The sequence below is a fragment of the Colias philodice genome, chromosome 19 (genome assembly GCF_061535455.1).
Source record: "Colias philodice isolate Cphi_HAF_F1 chromosome 19, ilColPhil1 Martin Lab GWU primary, whole genome shotgun sequence".
In the NCBI taxonomy this organism is placed as follows: domain Eukaryota; kingdom Metazoa; phylum Arthropoda; class Insecta; order Lepidoptera; family Pieridae; genus Colias; species Colias philodice.
The window spans coordinates 4,138,561-4,159,195 of record NC_143104.1 but is presented as its reverse complement, the minus strand read 5'-3'; the positions used below and the strand labels follow the sequence as shown (position 1 = coordinate 4,159,195).

Genomic DNA, 20,635 nt, shown 5'->3' with positions numbered 1-20,635 from the left:
AAAAACGTTTGTGAGACTTCTTAATTGTTATATGAGATTTGATGATATGTTTTATATTTATGCTATTTTCATTTTGTTCAATAAATATAGCAATATATCGCTAAGTATCGAAAGAAATTCAGTTTATTTTATTTTGCATTAAATGGCCTTACTTACCACAACGTCATAGTGGCATAGGGCATCCAACAGCAGGCGAAGGCAGTAACTATCGTAACTGTCATCCTGAGGGTCCTTCTCCTAGCCCGTGCTAGTGGCCTCTGATCAGACCTCCGCAGGTGAATCCTGCCATGTTCTGATTGCTGACATTTACCTGCCAAAAATTGAGAAAAAATATATCAAAGGAGCTCTTCATAATGGGCAGCGTTGGACGAGTAGAGGCAATCACGATAGTGTAGAGGACCTAAATGTCTATGATCGAGTCATTATAGATAGTATCTGCGGCAAACATCGACGATCATTTGTTCGACCAGAGCTCTCGATTGTGAAGATGGCCCATTAATTAAAGCATGAAAAATAACTAATAGCCGTCAGACATTCCGGGAAACACACACAGTCAAAGTGTAAGCGACTTTTCAAGAATGGGCCAGTATTATGCTATTAGCTGCTAAGTATGATCTGAAAACTGATCGATTTCAATTAAATAAGATTAAATACCTGTATTAATTTTTTTGTGTTTAAAAAAAATAAAATAAATCTTTATTTCACCTTTAGGATATACAATATTGGTTATGAGGCTCTGGCTCTCTTGCTAGGCATAGCCTGTGTTAAGAAAGCCAGTTATAGTTTGTAATTGTAATTTACCTGCTATATCAAATTTGTTTTCTCAAATTCTAGAGTGTTCCTGACAATTTAAATTAAATGTGACAATGTCGTGTCAAAAGTCAAGCCTCTTTCATATTCATTGTTTTAATTATGAACATGTAAACATGAATATAGTATATTTGAAGTATATTTTTACGTATAAGCAAAGGCCTTAATTGATATGCGAAAGTTACCCGGGGTAAAAAGGTTAATGCACGTTTAATGGGAATTATAATTTACGTTAGTTTGTATAGTATTAACCCATTGAGCCCCAAGCGGCCCGATCGGTCCCAGACACAATAGATTTTCTATTGTGTCTATGGTTCCGGGGCCTGAGTTACTAAGTATCTTTACTTATTATATTTTTTTTAATTTGTTGCCTCTAATAATCTGGCTCTAATAATTTTATTTCTTGGTATGTCCACGTAGGTAACAAATAGTGGTGTGTAATATAATAAATATCATGACACGAGATATTATAGCAGAATCATCTTATACACAAATATTATTTTGTCTTCACTGAAAATTGGATTCAATACAATAAATTATTCAAGGATGTATAATTTTCGTTCATTCATAACGATGATTTGTCTATACCCTAAGTAACTACTAAATATAGATGCTTTTATATCAAAATATAGAAATCAGTTCGAAATTATTTATAACTCTAATAAAGAATGATAACGTTCTCCAAAAACTATACATAAAAAAATAGTACGTTAAATTAAGACCAACCTACATTTTCTTCTACCAAATTGATAAATCATATCATTATCGCAATAAACAAAACAACTAAAATTTGGGTACTTCAGTATTTGAAGACGATGGAACAAAAATATCCAATTTAATCTATCTCAAGTTGTCTGACTCGTGACAGACAGCAGGCGTCCCTATAGTCCCTAATACATTCCGATATATTTGTCCATAGAAATATAGTAGATACTTATAGTATGGAAAATTAAGATTTTTGGAGATTTAAGTATTATTCATTTTTGCCTTTAAACACTATTTCGTTTCCGTGTAAATGCAATTTATTAGAAATTAAAATGTTCACTCTTGATAACGGGCTATAGTTTTATAGATTCAAGCCTTTGCCGGTTCTGACCTAGTAAAAGCGACAACACTGCATAAATTAAAGCTCGATCACAATAGTAAATTATACCCGATTCATTTCCCATTCATTTTGCAGTTCATGTCAAATAGAGACGCTCAATATAAAATATGTTTTAAGCTTACTGCTTACTATTTAACTAAGTTTGGAAATAAGAATATAATAGTCAATAGTCAGTAATATAATAGTTTTAATGAAAATAGTATTGTTGTTATATTATATGGAGATAGTCTTAATCTAAAAAAACATGACATTGATATAGGATTTCAAAAAATGTTGAAAATTAGTAGTGAGACAAAATGCAAATTTATGTTGTGTACATTGCCATATTTGCCTAGTTTGACACAAAATCAAAATAGATTTATCTATAACATTAACTTAAAATTATATAACCTAACAAATCATCATAGTGATGCATTTATATATTTTGACATAAATTCATGTACAAAATCTTTTTGCTTGACAAGGAATACAGTGTATCTGCCATTTAGATATAAGAGAGAACTTGCTATGTTAATAGCATATAAAATTATTAACCAGTCTGGTACATGTTTGGTATCAGACCATCGATCTACTATAATTTTATGTAGTAATAATTATATACATCAACCTAGGTTAAGTGTTGACGGACAAACTAGCCCTAAGCTAGATTTAAACTAGTATGTAAGACAACAGCTAAGCAGCCTTTTTCCATTGTACATCAAAATATTCAAGGCTTGGCTAGCAAATTATTAGAAATAGAATTATTTTTAAATCATAATAGTATAAAAATATTTTGTGTAACAGAACATTGGCTTAAACAATGTCAGTTGTTATTAAATATTGATAATTATAAATTAAAAAGTATATACTATAGGGCACATGCTATTCATGGAGGTTCTCTTATTTTTGTACACAATAGTGTTAAATGCAAAGAACGAACTGACATTGTAAGTCTTTCTGTAGAACGCACCATTGAACTGTCCTGTGTTGAGCTTGAGCGTTATATTATTGTTTGCGTATACAGACCTCCTTCCAGTGACTATAATATGTTTGAGACAGTCATGGAAGAAACATTAAAGCGTTTAGGCAGGAGTAAAAAGAAGGTAATAGTATGTGGTGATTTTAATATTGATTTACTTTCACACACACAGACGGCAACACGAATAGTTAATTTGTTTCACTCATTTAATCTGTATAAAGTTTTTGATGAACCCACACGAATTACACCTACTTCTGCAACTTGTATTGATAATATATACTGTGATTGCAACTGTCTAGAAAAAAATATCCTCAATATACTGACTTCAGATCACTGTGGCCAGAAAGTAGTTTTGGAATGGGATTGCATACCTAAGTTTAAAAGAATTAATGTTAGGCCTATAACTAAAAAAGGCATTGATAAATTTAGAGATAATATTAATAATAAACTGCCTAACCTGAATGATCAATCCTTTTATAATAATCCTTGTGAAATGTTTACAAATCTTTTTAATTTAGTTCATAATGAGTTTAAAGAAATATTTAAAGTTAAATCTTTAAGTATCACCAAGGATTTACCATTTAGTCAATGGGCAACACCTAGTATACACAGATGCAGGAACATTCTATATGAGTTATATGGCATGAAGCAATATAACAAAGACTTGTCATTCCATAATTATGTTAGAAATTATTCAAAAACTTTTAAAAAAGTTTGTTTCACTGCCAAGTGTCTATATGTCAGAGATAAAATACGCAACTCTGATAACAAAGTTAAAACAGTTTGGACAATTATTAATGGTGAAATGGGCAAAAGCCGGACAAATAGTACCATAAAACTTGTAAATGCTGGCAGGGTCATTGACAAAAGTGCTGATGTTGCGCTTGCTTTTGAAGATTTCTTTAGTAGTGTCCCTGTTAGTATTACTAAAAAATTAAATTCATCATCAGTGCTTGCGGAGTCCTATTTGAGGGACCATGTTGCGGAGTGTAATGTATTATTTGAATTGCGACATGTGACTGCAGATGAAATTGTTAAAACTTTTAAAACATTAAACTTAAAAAAAACATGTGATCTCTGGGGAATGTCTGTGAATTTAGTAAATAATATTATAGAAAACATTGCCAACCATTTAGCGTTTATATTTAATCAATGTTGTGACTGTGGTATATTCCCTGATTTATTAAAGTTTAGTAAAGTTATTCCTTTATTCAAAAGCGGTGACCAAGAAGACTGTAATAACTATAGGCCTATTTCTATTTTACCAACTTTGAGCAAAGTCTTCGAGAAATTGATTTTAAACCAATTATGTAGTCATTTTGTTTCAAATGGTTTACTGCACGCCAAACAGTTTGGTTTTACAAGGGGGCGCTCTACCACTGATGCTGGAATAGCTCTTTTGTCACATATATATAAAGCATGGGAAAATTCAAAGAATGCTTTGGGGATATTCTGCGACCTTTCTAAGGCTTTCGACTGTGTAGAACATTCCACTCTATTACGGAAACTAAATTTTTATGGTATCAAAGGTTTATCTCAGGACCTCATAGCTTCATATCTTCAGAACAGGGTACAGACCGTTGTTGTTAATGGAGAGAAATCTTGCGGTGCGCCGATTAACATTGGTGTTCCGCAGGGATCTATCTTAGGACCGTTTTTGTTCTTAGTGTATATTAATGACCTACCTTATTATTTGCAGGATATGTGTGAAATAGTACTGTTTGCAGATGATACCTCATTAATATTTAATGTGGATAGATATGACACAAATGTTGACGAAGTAAACTCTGCTCTTTTACGCATATCTAATTGGTTTAATGCTAATAATTTATTATTGAATGCAAAAAAAACAAATTGTGTAGAGTTTATCCTTCCAAATGTAAAAAAGGTCAAAAGGGATATCATTTTAAACGGGGAGGTATTATACCCTGTCGAGTCTACTGTTTTTCTTGGTTTGACACTAGATGAGAAGCTACAATGGGGGACCCATGTTGCCACCACCGCTGCTAAGCTCAGCTCAGCTGCATATGCAGTTCGAAGAATAAGGCATCTCACCGATGAAGATACGGCTAGATTGGTTTATTTTAGTTACTTTCATAGCATTATGTCCTATGGAATTCTACTATGGGGCAGGGCTGCAGATATAGAAACTATATTTATATTACAGAAAAGAGCCATACGCTCTATATATAATTTACGTGCTCGGGACTCACTAAGAGATCTCTTTAAGAATATTGGTATCCTCACTGTACCATCACAGTATATATTTAATAATGTTTTACATGTACACAAAAACGCGGACTTACACACAAAAGTAGGAGATAGACACTGTTATGGCACAAGGAATAGAAATAAAATTGAAATGCCATTTTATAGGTTAGCTAAAGTTAAAAATTCATTTATGGGCCAAGGTATACGTTTTTACAATAGAATTCCTCATAGTATTAAAGAGTTTAGTAGTGTTAAACTTAAAACTTATTTAAAAAATGTATTAGTTCAGAGAGCCTACTACAGCATTAAGGAATATATGGAAGATGAAAATCCATGGAGGGTTGTCGCGTAAGAATAACAGGACAGTTCTTTGGCATATTATGATAATATATAATATTATGTAGTTAGATGTAAGTAACATGTAATGTAAAATTATATTGTATATGGACATGACTTTAAAAGAGCAACTATGGAGTTTCTTGCCGGTTCTTCTCCATAGATACTGCTTTCCGAATCGGTGGTAAATTTAAAGAATGTAATGACGATTCAAAAGTGCTTCTGGAAGAAGTCTAATTGAATAAATAAATGTTTGAGTTTGAGTTTGAGTTTGAGTCCCTTTAGCTTAGGAAAGAGCTTGATACTTCCATTTGTATTATGTGCTAATACCTACGCTGCCTTGAATAATTATTATTGAATCAAAGTTTAGTTTTCTTTGTTCTTAATCGAGTTACTTACGTATACTTATAATATGTATGTTTTTGTTTTAAGAGAATAGAAACTGCTTTCGTTCAAATAATTGTAATCTAATTCATAAGTATTTTATGTACAAGATAAGGTGATTGTGAAAATAGAGTATGAAAACTTTTATGAAGTACGATTATGTTACAATAACATGAATATCAAACAAAGCCGCGAACCAAATATTACTCAATTATTAGTTAATAAAGTAATGATTTCACTTTATTTGTAATCAAATTATGAATAAGATATCGTTGTGTTTATTACTAATTCATTAGGGACCAACTATAATTGGAGGCCTTTTGATATTTGAAGGTCTTTGCTCTTTTAGTTTCTCTCTAGTGGTATACCGGTGACCTCCCAGATCTCTGTAGTTATTAGGCTGTGTAATTCAGAAATAAATCGTTTATGTTACTTGATATTTTAATCTATAGTTTTTATGTAGTTAATTTGGATAATATCTAGTCTAAGAAATGATTAAAGCGGTATAAAAAGCTTATGAAACTTTTGCTTTATTACCTACAACCTTTATTAGATAAGTAACTCGAGTAGTTAGATAGATAGTTTAACCTAGAGTTAAATTGAAGTTAATATTATGTATACTTCAGACCAGAAATACCTATGTTAAATGTAAATTCATGTTATACTAGCGGTCCGCCCCGGCTTCGCCCGTGGTACATATTTACGTTTTCTCTACTTAAGAACCATCCTCGTACTTCAAGGAATATAATAAAAAAAGAATTATCGAAATCGGTCCACCCGTTTACGCGTGATGCCGTGACAACGCGAAACGGGTTTCATTTTTATATATATACTAGCGGTCCGCCCCGGCTTCGCCCGTGGTACTTACGTTTTCTCTACATAAAAACCATCCTTGTACTTCAAGGAATATAATAAAAAAAGAATTATCGAAATCGGTTCAGCCGTTCTCGAGTTATGCGCTTACCAACACATTTTGCGATTCATTTTTATATACATATAAGATATAGATTACTGGTCATGTAGTAATTTTGGCCCCTATACACTATTTTCCATAATAAGCGAGCTAAAGCTAAGCTTCAACTTCTAGGTAAGTATATTAAAAGTTTCAACACTTGAAGATTGTATGCACGATTCGAGCCCAAAGTTTAAGACAAACAATCTACATCTGCTGTATGAAAGTTCTTAAACTAGGACAGGACAATTGGTTTTAAACCTCCATTGAAATTTCATATCTGCTACCGTAGACAGGCTTAAAATTAGGTCGGGACTTAAGGCATCCTTTAAGAAATATACCTATACCTATAAACTATACCTTATAAGTGACAAATATTTTATATATAATACCTATTAAATAAATCTGTGAATTGTCACTGAAATAATCTTCCAATCGCATTTATCATCAAATATAAAAGAAGGGCAATAGAAAGATTCGCCTATTAGAAGCTTGACCAACGTAGTGGAATAATACCAAAGCCATTATTTAGTCTCACTGTCGAGATTGGATACAAAAATAGCTTATTAAAAATAACCCACACTAAAGTTCGAAGGATAACATATAAAAATGTTTATAAGCTTAAAAGAATGGCAATTTATCTTGTGAAAGTGGATTAATACCGTCCATACATCACTGTTGAGCTCAAATGGTTACTTCAATAAAATAGCATTTAACGTACATTCCCTTTATTATAAATTCATTCTTAATCGTTACACGTCTTATAATGTCGGATTAACTGCAAAATATCTTGTACAAACAGATATACATTAAGATATCAAATATATAAGATTATCGTGTCGCGGTGTTTGAAAACTCCTCCGGCTTGATCGATTCTCATGAAATTTTGTGTGCATATCGGGTAAGTCTGAGAATTGGACCACATCTATTATTCATACCCATAAGTGATAAGTGTGGCAGAACAATGTTTGCCGGGACAGCTAATACATTAATAAAATACTAGCCGCTCATCCCGGCTCCGCCCGGGTGGACCCGGGATAAATACATCATAAAATATAGCCTATGTTCATAAGGGATAATGTAGAATTCTAATGGTAAAATATTTTTTTTTAATCGGTATAGTAGTTTCGGAGCCTATTCCATTCACAGAAAAAAAAATTTTTCCTCTCTATAATATTACTGTAGATAGTTTTTCAATCTGAACCATTCTTTTGTAATTTCCTAGAATGCCTAGACTTCTTAGAAGTAAGTTATTGAACAAATAATATTAGTTATTATTTTTGAAATATACTCGCAGAATTTTTCCACGGTAATAGATTTGATTCTATGTCAGTTACATTATTGATCACGTCTCAGCCTCTGTCTCGTGTTAAAAGAAATATTGTCATGTGACGACTTATAAGATAAAAATTATGTACAAATTACCTGTTTAGATATGTCTGTAACGTATAATTCAGGTCAGTTAACTCTTATTAATAAATTACAACGAAAACGAAATAGTTGAAAACAGAATGACGTTGATTAAGTTTCAATTAGGCACAATTCGAAAGACCCATATTCTGAAGAAGTAGGTTTACTTTACCATTAAATAGCGACGAAATATAAAATGCTTAAAAGGTTGCGGTCGCCGCTCAGAAATTTCCACGTGTAGGCATTTTGTATAAATGAATTTTACACATTGCTCAGCACTTAAACAGACTTTGCACATAATACCATAACATTCTTGTCATTGTGTTTGTTCTTTATAAACAGTATTAACCCCGCTGTTTTGTGACTAAACTAATATAAGTAAGGCACAGTTTTATTCATTGATTAACAATCAATGAATAAACCTGAAAATTGGATATATTGCGGCCAAAAAAATTATGAAAATATGGACCTTCAAATATCATAAGTTGCTTATTAACTATTTTGGAGAATCCTTTGTATACATGTCAGATATGATAACAATTTAGTACAAAGTTATTGAAACAGAAATGATGAAAATCTATTCCGTCACATGTGGATACAATACATACGGAATCTCTGTTAAATGTTGTCAAATTTTACTCTGTTACTCTATAGGTTTAGATTATATTTGGCAGTAATGTACTAAATTTCCCTTATGCTACTTGCAAGAAATACTTGCTTTTATGCGTAGGTTTGTATGGCATGCATAAATATTTATTGAACCAAAATATTATGAATTATATTTAATAATCACGATTAGCTATTCCCACAATAGGGTTGATATAATATGTCGCCAATTTAATAAATTACGAAACACATTTCTCAGTTTGTAGCTATCTTTTTTGTGAACTCGAAAGTGTGTAGGAAGCTGTAGTCCGAGCTATTTCATCTAATCCTTATGAAACATGTCACGGGACTAATGCTACGAAATTAAATGAAAATCCGTCGTCTAATATGTACTTGCCTTGATATTTATTTTACTAAAGTGACTGAAATATTTTCAACGTCTGGCTTAGAAAATATCTGTAAGTTTACTTTACTGTCTCTGGTTTGAATAAATACTTGTTTATATTGAGAGTATATTTGTGTTATATTTATTCGTTTTAAGGCAGTAGCTTTAAAATTACTGACTAGGTACTTTTAATGCTTGTAGTTATTGCGTTAAATCATTTAATGAATTTATTGCACAAAAATCATCAATTAATTTCTATTATCTTAAAATTTGGTCTAAAAAAAAACTAGTCGTGTAAGGCTGGAAGTAACAAAGTTTTTGTTGTAGGTAATGCAAGGAATATTACTATATAAATAAGGGTATATTTATTATGTGGGTCGTTAAGCATTCAGTAATAATATATCACATAAGACTACTAGATACATGTGCAATTAAAGGGAAATGTTTCTTACAAAGTGCAAGTGAATCTTATTGTTGTATCGGACAACATGAATACAATGGAGAGCCTTTCAAGTCTAGTGAACCTTAAAAGCATGCTTATATATAAGAAATAGTTTATTATATACAAAAATATCATATAGAAAAACATCTTTTCTACATGATTTCTCGTGATTTATCCATTGGATTTATCACGAGAAATCATGCTCAGAGCCTCAAATCACGATTATAAGCAATTTTGTTTACGTTTTCTCTCCATAAGAACCATCCTCGTAGGTACTTAAAGAAATATTATAAAAAAAGAATTAACGAAATTGGTTCAGCTGATCTCGAGAATTGCGCTTAGCAACCAATTTAAATTCATTTTTACATTAGGTATAGATTACAACTACTATACCTATCATCGATCCGTAATAAATAGAACAAGATAATTAATCACATGAGCTTTATTAACATTTGTGTTTGAAGCATCCCCGGAAATACATTCCCGCATACGTTTGTATTAAAACAACATAGGTACCAATTCCACGAAACTAGAATTGATGAAGCTTTGTAGCAGATACTATATTACGCTTGAAAATACCATTTATGATTAAATATCATTGAGATAATATTACTACGTATGGAGGAGACACCACGAACAAAATCTGTGCGCCATTTTTTTGCTCTAACTAAGTTTTAAAAATTATTATTTAGTTAGGTTCTTAACGATGAAAGTTATTCCTTTGCACTTTTCCGTATTATTTGTATTATTTGTGCAATATCGTAACACACACGAAGGCATGTTTGATGCGTTTCACTTTAAAACCATTAAAAAATACCGCTCAACATACGTCACATGACGTATGTTGAGTGGAACATAAGTGATGTAGGCGGTGTCGTCTCCTATTAATATTATCTCAATGTTAAAAATATACTTTTTTAACACGCAACTTTGTCTGCTATCAAAAGAAATATTTTGGAATATTTTTCTCAATACTGCTTCCTATTGGTCGTTGGTCGTAGAATATAGCCTTATAGTCTTTCTCTATGAATAGAATATCAAAAACAAAAAGCTTTTTTAAAATAGAAGGAGTCCTTTAACAAAATAAATACTTTTCAGCGATATTGTTGTTCTGAGACTCATATTATTTTCAACAACAATGACAGTGCTTCTAAAACCTATTTCGAAAACGCCAAATAATCGCACTGAAGATTCAACTGAACGCAAATTCAGTCTCTTTTGCATTACCTAGTTATTATTCTGTGGCATTACTTATAATATGCCGATAGTTGATATCACAAAATTAATAATCCCGCATGGGATATTCGGAATACCGAACTAATAAAACAAAATTGCTTAATTAGAGGTAAAGTAGCTTTCCACTGGTGAAATCATTTTCAAAATAGCATCAGTAATTTCGGATATAGTTAATTAACAAAATATTGCTCTAGGTGAATAATCTCAACTCATCTATTTTTTGTTTACCTATCGGTAGAAGAAAAAGGCTTGAATGAAACGTGTTCTTTCTTACACACGACAGTCATAATAATTATGTTTATTTCTTTTTGCTATAAAATGGCTATTTTACACGTGTCCGGATCGAGTGAGAACGTGTAAATCCCAGAAGAATAATATCTGACGCACTTGCTTTGGCTTTAATGGATATCTAGAATTATCGGCTTTTACAATTTTATTTATTGTCTTTGAGGAATTTGAATTGATGTTATGTAATTGATTGTAAGGGATTTGTATTTTATTCGATTTAGTATTAAAATTGTATATATATTATTAGAATAAAGCTAACCTATAGCTTTCTATCTGGTATATAAATTTCATTGAAATCAGCTCTTAGTCTTGTCACGTTTAGAGCAATAAGGTAAAAGTTATGAATAAATTTTACATGTTCAAACCACTTTTCTAGAAATCTTTTCTCTTTAACTTAATTTTCGCCTCTTTAAATTAATTCAATTTAAGTGCTTGTTTAAATTTCAAATTACTGTGGCAGTTATTTCAGTCGAAGATCGACTTGGTGTTTGTACTAATTACTGTGTAATTGAATTACATAGCCAAAACCACTATGGCTATCTAATTCAATTTAGTACAAACACCAAGTCGATGTTGGAAAACGGAGAAAAATATAACAAAAAATGGCTTTTAGACAATCAGTATTTTATTATTTCTAAAGACTATTTTTATATTTCATTAATATTTTGTTAACTGAAATATATTATATCATATCCTGTGAAGCTATTGTTGCTTCAAATAGCGCTACTGGTTTTTTTATACAAAAATCAATTTTATACCATTTAAGGCTCGGCGCACATTGAATAAAGGATCATTTTCCACTCTCAATCTATTGGTGAAATTGTCCGTATTGAAATTATATCGAAAATCAATATAGGTAACAATTAATTCATACATATTCAAGCGACTACATGGATAAGGTATAGTGCACATAGTGGAATAGGCAAAGCGCTCCTCTCTGCCATATATGTGCGCTGATCCTTAAATACATACATATCTAGTATGCTAACATGTCATGGAACTCAAGGAGAGCTAGTTTCAGCTTTTTGTCCCACAAACTACTAATTACAAGCAAACACAACACTTAAACTGTTGGATAACATTGGCCGTAATTTCCACCTGCCTCAAACTGTTGACTTGATTTAATTAAACTAAGAACACACAGTAATACAAATAGGCAAACAAATATCAAACCATTGCGCGTCGGTATTCTAAGATCCCATTTGTGGTATTTCAAGAAAAATACATATTCGTTTAATTGAAAAATGTCTTGGTCTAGCAGGACACAGTAATGTACTTGTATATTATATTATATTTTATACAAAAGAAGACAAAAGCCTTGTTTCTATTATCAACTATCCTATTGTTAAAAATTATATTACTGTTTCCTTTTAAATTGTACAAACGAAATCTCATAGACCTTTATTACATCAGCAATGAATTGCTACTCAAAACCAAACAATTATGTTAGATTAAGGAAAAGGGCCAAAAATAAGTTGACAGACAGGCGAGGTCAATCGGAGGTCCAATCTTTTGATCCGTTTTTATACTGATGCAATGAAATAAACATAAATATATTGTCATTCGGGACACATTTCAACTTTTGAATAAGTAAAAACGAAAATATAACAGAGTAAAGGTCAAATTTAATTAAAAGGAAAATTGAAAACTTGTACATATATTCCGAACAATACGATGTATGACTTCAATACTACAATGGAAGAATCAGATATTTTAATACGATATTGAAATTAATTAAATGGGCTGAATCTGGAACGTAATCATAGGACTACAATAAAATCTTTCTCGTACACCGTCGATATATTTTACGAAATATCTTTTTTAAGATTTAGACCAAATACTTTTCATGATTTTAGAAATAGTTCAACACAAAAACAATTTCAATTATTCCTTTTAACTGAATGTGAAACATTTCGGACTTTGACGTCCGGAAATTTCTGGAAGTGAATTGAACAATCTGTAGCTTTAGCTGTCAAAGGCTTTTTATTAAGTACTCTATGCATACCATTTGCAGATTATCTAACATCAAAGAAAGAAGAACTCTGCTCTTTTTCGTGAAATTAAACATCGTGAGGACATAGACATGACGGAGAATCAAAAAGTTCAATGACATTTGATGCGTTAATGAGATTTGTTTAAAAAGTGTCCTACAACAGAGAGCATGTAATCAATGATATTATATTTTATTTAGGGCCGATTTTTCAATGCTTGGATAAAACGTATCCGTCCAATAAAGTATTACACGATAATATTAAAATGTCACGTAAACTGTCAAATACGGGCAATTAGAATACGTTTTTAAAATGGTAGTTTTATACATTATTCGACGAATAAGTTTTATCCAAGCATTGAAAAATCGGCCCTTATTGCAAAGGTTTATTTGTAATTTATCTAGTGCTGTTAGTTTCAATATGTGTTATATACTATACCTATTATACTATACCTTCAGAATTTTGGCGAATAAAAAGCGAGCTGGAATCACCTTGTAATAATATGCATACCCAGCGTATTTTTTTTTTGAAACTATCATTTAAATTATTTATAGACTATAGTATCTATGTTTCATACAGGTAATTATATCTTTGCTTCGTTTCCCTTGACTTGATTTAATATCAACAGCCTTAATTGGTTCATATGGATAGACTTACATAAAATATTATGAGAAATAATAGTATATAGAAATAATAACTCTGCGCATTTTTTGTTAACTATACATTAAAGCTGTTAACAGTAATAGGAGTATATATTTTTGGTTTTATGGCATTTTAATGCTTTATAAATATAAATTTAAAAAGCATTTGAATGCCATGTCCCGCCTCGTGATCGAATTTTTTCTATTCTTTATAAATTTATAGTACCTAATAGGAGTATATATTTTAATATAGTATTAAGCCTTTAGCACAAATATTTACGCATTTTCGATGTATATTTATAAAGTAAATGCAAATTCAAAAGAGTTCATTGTGAATATTGCGTTAATATTTCAGTATTCAAGAATTTCGTCACGTCAAAATACGAAAATAGCAGATAAAATTTCGGGTGGTTTAAACACATTGAAATTTCATCATTGCTCACATTTTAATTCTGAAAATCGACGTTAAATACGTTGGAATTTATTGTAATTAATTCTGCGAAAGAAATATTTAACCGTTTTTAATTTATCTTAAAATAAATTCCTTTATACTAAAATTCATTAAACATAATCAGGTCAATGACACACGCGCAAAGTAATAAAAATCTCGACACGCTTTTGACTAAGTCTAGTATAGTATTTTATTATGTTTGACTAAGTTAATATTATACTAGTTAAACATTCAACCATAAAAGATGAAGCAAACACAAACTCTACGTTTATTGTTTCATTTACCTAGAATTCAAGATGGAATTTTCTATCAAATAAAAGACATATTAACAATAAAATATGTACAAATAGTAAACATTGTCATAATATCCGTTCGTCGTTCGTTCGTTCCAAGTCCCGTAGAGTCCCCAAGAGTAATATGTTAAAGGTACAAAATATAATCTACTTTCTGAACAATTTTCTATAAAAGAAAGGGATTACAATGGTTTAAGTGCAAGGAAAAATATCCTCCTATAAAACTGAAAAACTATATTGTTCCAATCATTTCAGAAAAATAAAATGTTGTTTTGCCAAAAGAAGATGTATTTGAGTGGATTTCAACAACTAGCATTTTTTTACTAATTTTGGTGGAAATTTTTGTTTATGTTTTTTTTTTTATTTAATTTGATTTTAGGTGTTAGATAGTACTATCTTTTAATTAAATTATCAACAAGAATAAGAATATTCCCTTAAATAATCATGTTATTCCTGACACCGAAATTGACCTCCCACCAAAATTGGTTTTTTGACACCAAAATTGAAAATGATACCACCAAAATTGTTACACCCCACCAAAATTATATTTGGATGGAAAAAAACCTTGTACTGCAATAAAAAAATGAAAAATAATAATAAAAATTGCCTTTTGGTAACAGATCTGCTGACTGCCTTGGCTGGCTTGCCTGCCTGAATAACTTTACCTTAAAATTCATGTCATGTAAAGCTAGCGTGCAGCTTAAGATGGACAGAACATGTACTAGTATATAAAGATGAATCCTAATGGCTGAACCTACTTATATATTTTAAAGACTAACAACCTCAAACCTCAAACCTCAAACCTCACATTTACGTAGTAAACAGGCAACCGTAGTTTTTTCACAAGTCAAAGTATTTAAGACCTCTGTTATGGAATTTTCAAGAATAATCTTGTTGTTCTTCAGAGATGATATTACAAACTCCATATTAGCATGCGTTTTACACATGCACGTCTCACGGTTTTCGATTCTTGGCTTAATAACCCAAAATGATCTCATTCTTGTAAAAGTAATATAGCTTATAGGCGGGTACCCATTCTCAAGATATTTTTGATGTAAATTCCTTAGAGAATCATTCCAATATCGTTTTTGCTTTCAAACTCAAACTCAAATATTCATTTATTCAATTAGACTACTATTTAGTAGCACTTTCGAATCGTCATTACATGAGTATTTTTAACATTTACCACCGATTCGGAAAGCAGTATCTATGGAGAAGAATCGGCAAGAAACTCCATAGTTGCTCTTTTAAATTATGTCAATATTACATAATATGTAACTTATATCTAACTACATAATATTATATCATAAAATGCCAAAGAACTGTCCTGTGGTTTTTACGCGATAACCCTCCATGGGTCTTTATCGTCCATATATAATTCCTGAACACTGTAGTACGCTCTCTGAACTAGTACATTTTTATTTTACAGTACTAAACTCTTTAATATTGTGAGGAATTCTATTATATAAGCGTATACCTTGACCCATAAATGAATTTTTAACTTTAGCTAATCGGAAAAATGGCATTTCAATTCTCTTCCTGTTCCTTGTGCCATAATCGTGTCTATCTCCTACTCTTGTGTGTAAGTCGGAGCTTTTGTGTACATGCAAAATATTATTAAATATATACTGTGAATTGTGATGGTACAGTAAGGATGCCAGTATTCTTAAAATGATCTCTTAGTGAGTCCCGAGCACGTAAATTATATATAGAGCGAATGGCTCTTTTCTGTAAGATAAATATAGTTTCTATATCTGCAGCCTTGCCCCACAGTAGAATTCCATAGGACATAATGCTATGAAAGTAGCTGAAATAAACCAATCTAGCTGTATCTTCATCGGTGAGATGCCTTATTTTTCGGACTGCATATGCAACTGAACTGAGCTTACCTGCAGCGGTGTTGACATGGGCTCCCCACTGTAGTTTCTCGTCCAATGTTAACCCTAGAAATACAGTAGACTCAGTAGGATGCAATACCTCCCCGTTCAAGGTAATATCTCTGTTCAACTTTTTTACATTAGGAAGTAAAAATTCAACACAAGTGGTTTTTTTGGCATTTAATGATAAATTATTGGCAGTAAACCATTCAGATATGTGTAAAAGAGCACTGTTCACTTCGTCAACATTTGGGTCATGCCCATCCACATTAAAAATTAATGAGGTATCATTTGCAAACAGAACTATTTCACACCTATCCTGCAAATAATAGGGAAGATCATTGATATATACCAAGAACAAGAAGGGACCTAAAATTGACCCCTGTGGAACACCAATGTTAATTGACGCACCGCTAGGACGTTCTCCACTAACAACTACAGTCTGTATCCTATCATGCAGGTATGACGCTATGAGGTTCTGGGCTTTTCCTTTAATTCCATAGTGATTATAGAATCTTTCTCAATCCACCTCTTGTTTATAATCTTGCTTGCCCGGACAAATTCGACTATTTTCATCATCTTCAAAGAAGTTTTTCACAATATTGCGTAGTCTTTTTTGTTTAGGACTGATTGATTTAGGACTTACCATACGTTTGCTACACCCAACCTTAACTTATCTTCATCTTTTTTTCCAACCTCTCAAGTCTTTTTCTATACAAAAACTTTTGTTGTTGTTCCTTCAGAAGAGCTTTCTTAAGTAATCTTATTTTGGACTTTTTCTGTTCTCGGTATTTTCTAAGTTGGTTGTTCAGTTCTCGTTTAAAGATGCTACTTGTAGAAATATCTGACTGTGGACTGTTTCGCCCAGACATAGAACTGGGAGAGTGTATGCAGCTTATGTTGGGACTTATAAATGGAGAAGCGGTCTCATTAACGGGTGTGCTTCTTTGAATAGCATCGATGGATAAAGTTTCTTCAATCGGAGCAGCAGGAGCAGCTTCAACGGTAAAAGTAAGACTTTTGTTATGGGATCGCAAAACTCGAGGTGAATTTGAAATTGGCTGATGTGTTTACTGTGGCCTGTGACGTAGGCTGTGACGTTGTTTCGATGGGTAAATTATGTAGTGGAATGTAGCTGGACAGTATTGAAGGTAAACCTCTTCGTTTTTTTCTTTCACAGTACGCTTTGAAGTTAATATAATTTCGTCTCTGTTTCAGTCTACGGGCTCGAGATGGTAATTCGGACAACGCACGGTACAATTTTGCCTTCAGCTTTCTTTCTGTGGTATCTTTCGCGTTCTTTTCTTCTCAGTTCTTCAAGCTTGAGAGGATCTTTTCTGATGTTTTCTTTTCTCTTTCTTTCTGACTCTCTCTTTCTTTGTAACTGCTCTGCTCTAGTTTGTTTAGTTTTTTTCTTTGGATTCCTGTAACAGAATACCTTCTTAATTTGAAAATATCTATCTACAGGATAAAAAAATAGTGTTATGTAGGGTGAATATTGTAAAATTACGAGGCAAAGGAAAAGAGGGCACAAGGCGGTACATTGTGCTATCATCATAATATTTCGACTCGTATTCGATTTCATAGTAATTACATTAATATTTAATTCGATTTATTAATTGATTTTATAATTTTGGTCTCATGAAGCAATGTTGGTTTTAGTAGATAAACATTTTTATTTTAATTTTCTAATTTTGGTGTAAGGAAGCAATTTTGGTGGGTCTAAAAATGCCACCAAAACCACCAAAATTGGAAATTGCAAGAAAAAAATTCTTAAAAAAAAACTACGTGTACTAAAATAATAACATATTTACTAAACAATAAACAAACCAAAACTCTACTAATACTCAAAATAACAATAAAATATTACTGTCACAAGTATTATTATTTAAGTACACCAAAATTGCATAAAATCGGGGGTGTTGCAATGAAACTGTTTACTTACATTTTTTGCGGGAAACTGGTACGACACAGCACACAACCACCTGCTAAGCCGGTTAGCGCGTGACTAAATGAAGTGCATAACGTAATTTGTATGCTTTAGGAATCACTGGTGTTTTGTAGAAATATCGTTTTGTAAATGACACCAAAATTAGAAAATTCTCGGCGACAGACCTAAATTGTGCCTGTAAAACTATACTACAGTACTTAATATAATTAAATTGATATATTTTGAATGGTCAACTATTATAAAACGACTACATAAAAATTAAAATCGAATCCTACGTCTAGTTTTTAGTTAATCGATCTTGATATTGAGTGAAGTAGGTCGGCGACAAGCCACCAAAATTGGAAATCGCCTATATTTACTTCATTTTCTTGGAAAATAATAATTATTTTTAAACTATAATGATAGGGCCATATTATAAACATTGTGCTTTACGATTAAAACAAAAAATAAAAACAATATCTTGAAAAAATAGGATAGTTTTCAGCCTTGTCGCGTAAAAAAGCGGTTTGGGAAATCCACCCATTTATGACCTTTGTGATCGATCTTAATAATGTCTCTTTAACATTGTAACAACTATAATATGATTCTTAATCATTTTATAAAACATAATTTTCCGGGCGTTTCTCTAGCAGTCACTTAGAGCAGTATAAAAATAAATTTCATACAAAAGTACATAAACATCTTTGTGAATAGAGCTTCACACTTGATAATAAAAGGCTTAAAATAAAATAGTATTAAATCTAAACGATGGTACTATACTTGTCGTAAGGCGCTTATGTGATTTGCTAGAGCAATAGGTTTTAGCCATTTACTTTGAATAGATTTAACTTTATTTTATTTTTGAAGTCGTCGTGCTTTTATGCAATTATTTAAGCTTAAATCAAAAGTGCCGTTTTGTTTTAAAAGCGGCTAAAGTGATTATTCAGTATCATATGCTCTTAATTAGATTTAAATTGCGTTATAAACGATCTTTTCATTTTATGTGTATTCTCCTCTTTTTCGTGAAATTAAACATTGTGAGGACACAGACATGTCGGAGAATCAAAAAGTTCTATGACCTTTGTCGCGTTAATGAGATTTGTTTAAAAACAGTCCAACAACAGAAAGCGACTTTTAAAAATTAAAGAACCCTAATTCTATCATCTATCCACTAGTCCAGACTTAGTAGACCCTGCCGTTTCATAGATTAATTTTCAATAACCAATAAATAGACTGTAAACCCTAAAAGCTTACATTTTACGTAGGTACATTAAATTATTTTCATGCACGACGCACGTGTTAATTTATTCTTATAGATTCAATACAACTTGTGTCCTGGCCAGGTCCTACAGTCGTTTCTACTGTAATACCTACTGTAATCCCACACTAATAGCCGTTAAAACCTCAATCTCCTGATCTGCAACCTCATCCCGATCCCTAAGCACTCCTTCATTATTCAGAAGTCATTATCGCCCGTAAGACGTTTGACCTCAAGTCGTGATAATTGCCTCTGTCCTAAGAGAATAGTACGACTCCACACAATTACTGTAGAATAAGGAAAAGCAAACAATATCGGTCTGGATCTATATCTACTGTTAATTTCTTGTGTATAACTTATAAAATACTGGAAAATTATTGTGTATTTATACACATTTCTTAACGGTACATTGCTATTGCAAAATAGTACCTATTCAATAGAATATTTGTCCAATTAAAAAACAATTATTTACGTCTTAAACTAACTTCTACGAATCTAAAAACCCACTTTATTATGTATGTTTAATTCCGGACAGATCTAAATTAAATATTATCATTATTTATTATTTTAAAATTTAAATGTATGTGATATGATGTGATTAAAATATATGACCTATTCACTATTGTATTGCAATACCTGCATAAGGTTTCTAATATGTATGTAAAAATGTATTGGTATGCAATAAATGATTTAAATTTTAATTTTAATTTTCAAATAGAAAAGGTATCAGATTTAATTTCTCATCAAAGTGATTTAAAGGTAAATCTTAAAAATCACTTTAATGAGAAATTAAATTATTATCACAAAGCGTTCGCGCCGCGATTATAAATGAACCATCTCTCTCAATCGTGAAATATTTTAAAGCGCTCTCAAATCTCCTACAATCTAATTAAACGCAAACAATGTCATGTTCATTTCTTATAATATATAGTATCATAATTTAGCCTCTAAATTCCCATTATTTCTGCCTAAGTGAAAGGTTAACATTCAGAACACGTGCATAATATTCACGCTTAGGAAAGCATGCTATTGTTAAAGGCATTTGTGGTTATGCGTGTTCAGACTTCGTAC

General features: G+C 31.5%; 1 protein-coding gene across 1 annotated transcript in view; it reads right to left on the bottom strand.

Moving 5' to 3' along the window:
• The window catches only part of LOC149479894 (adipokinetic hormone/corazonin-related peptide receptor variant I-like), a 64,691-nt gene that overhangs the window by 13,778 nt on the left and 30,278 nt on the right, over positions 1-20,635 (bottom strand). Inside the window, exon 5 of the mRNA XM_089707641.1 lies at positions 157-310. Within this exon, the coding sequence (XP_089563767.1) occupies positions 157-310 (154 nt within the window). The remainder of the gene's footprint in view (positions 1-156; positions 311-20,635) is intronic.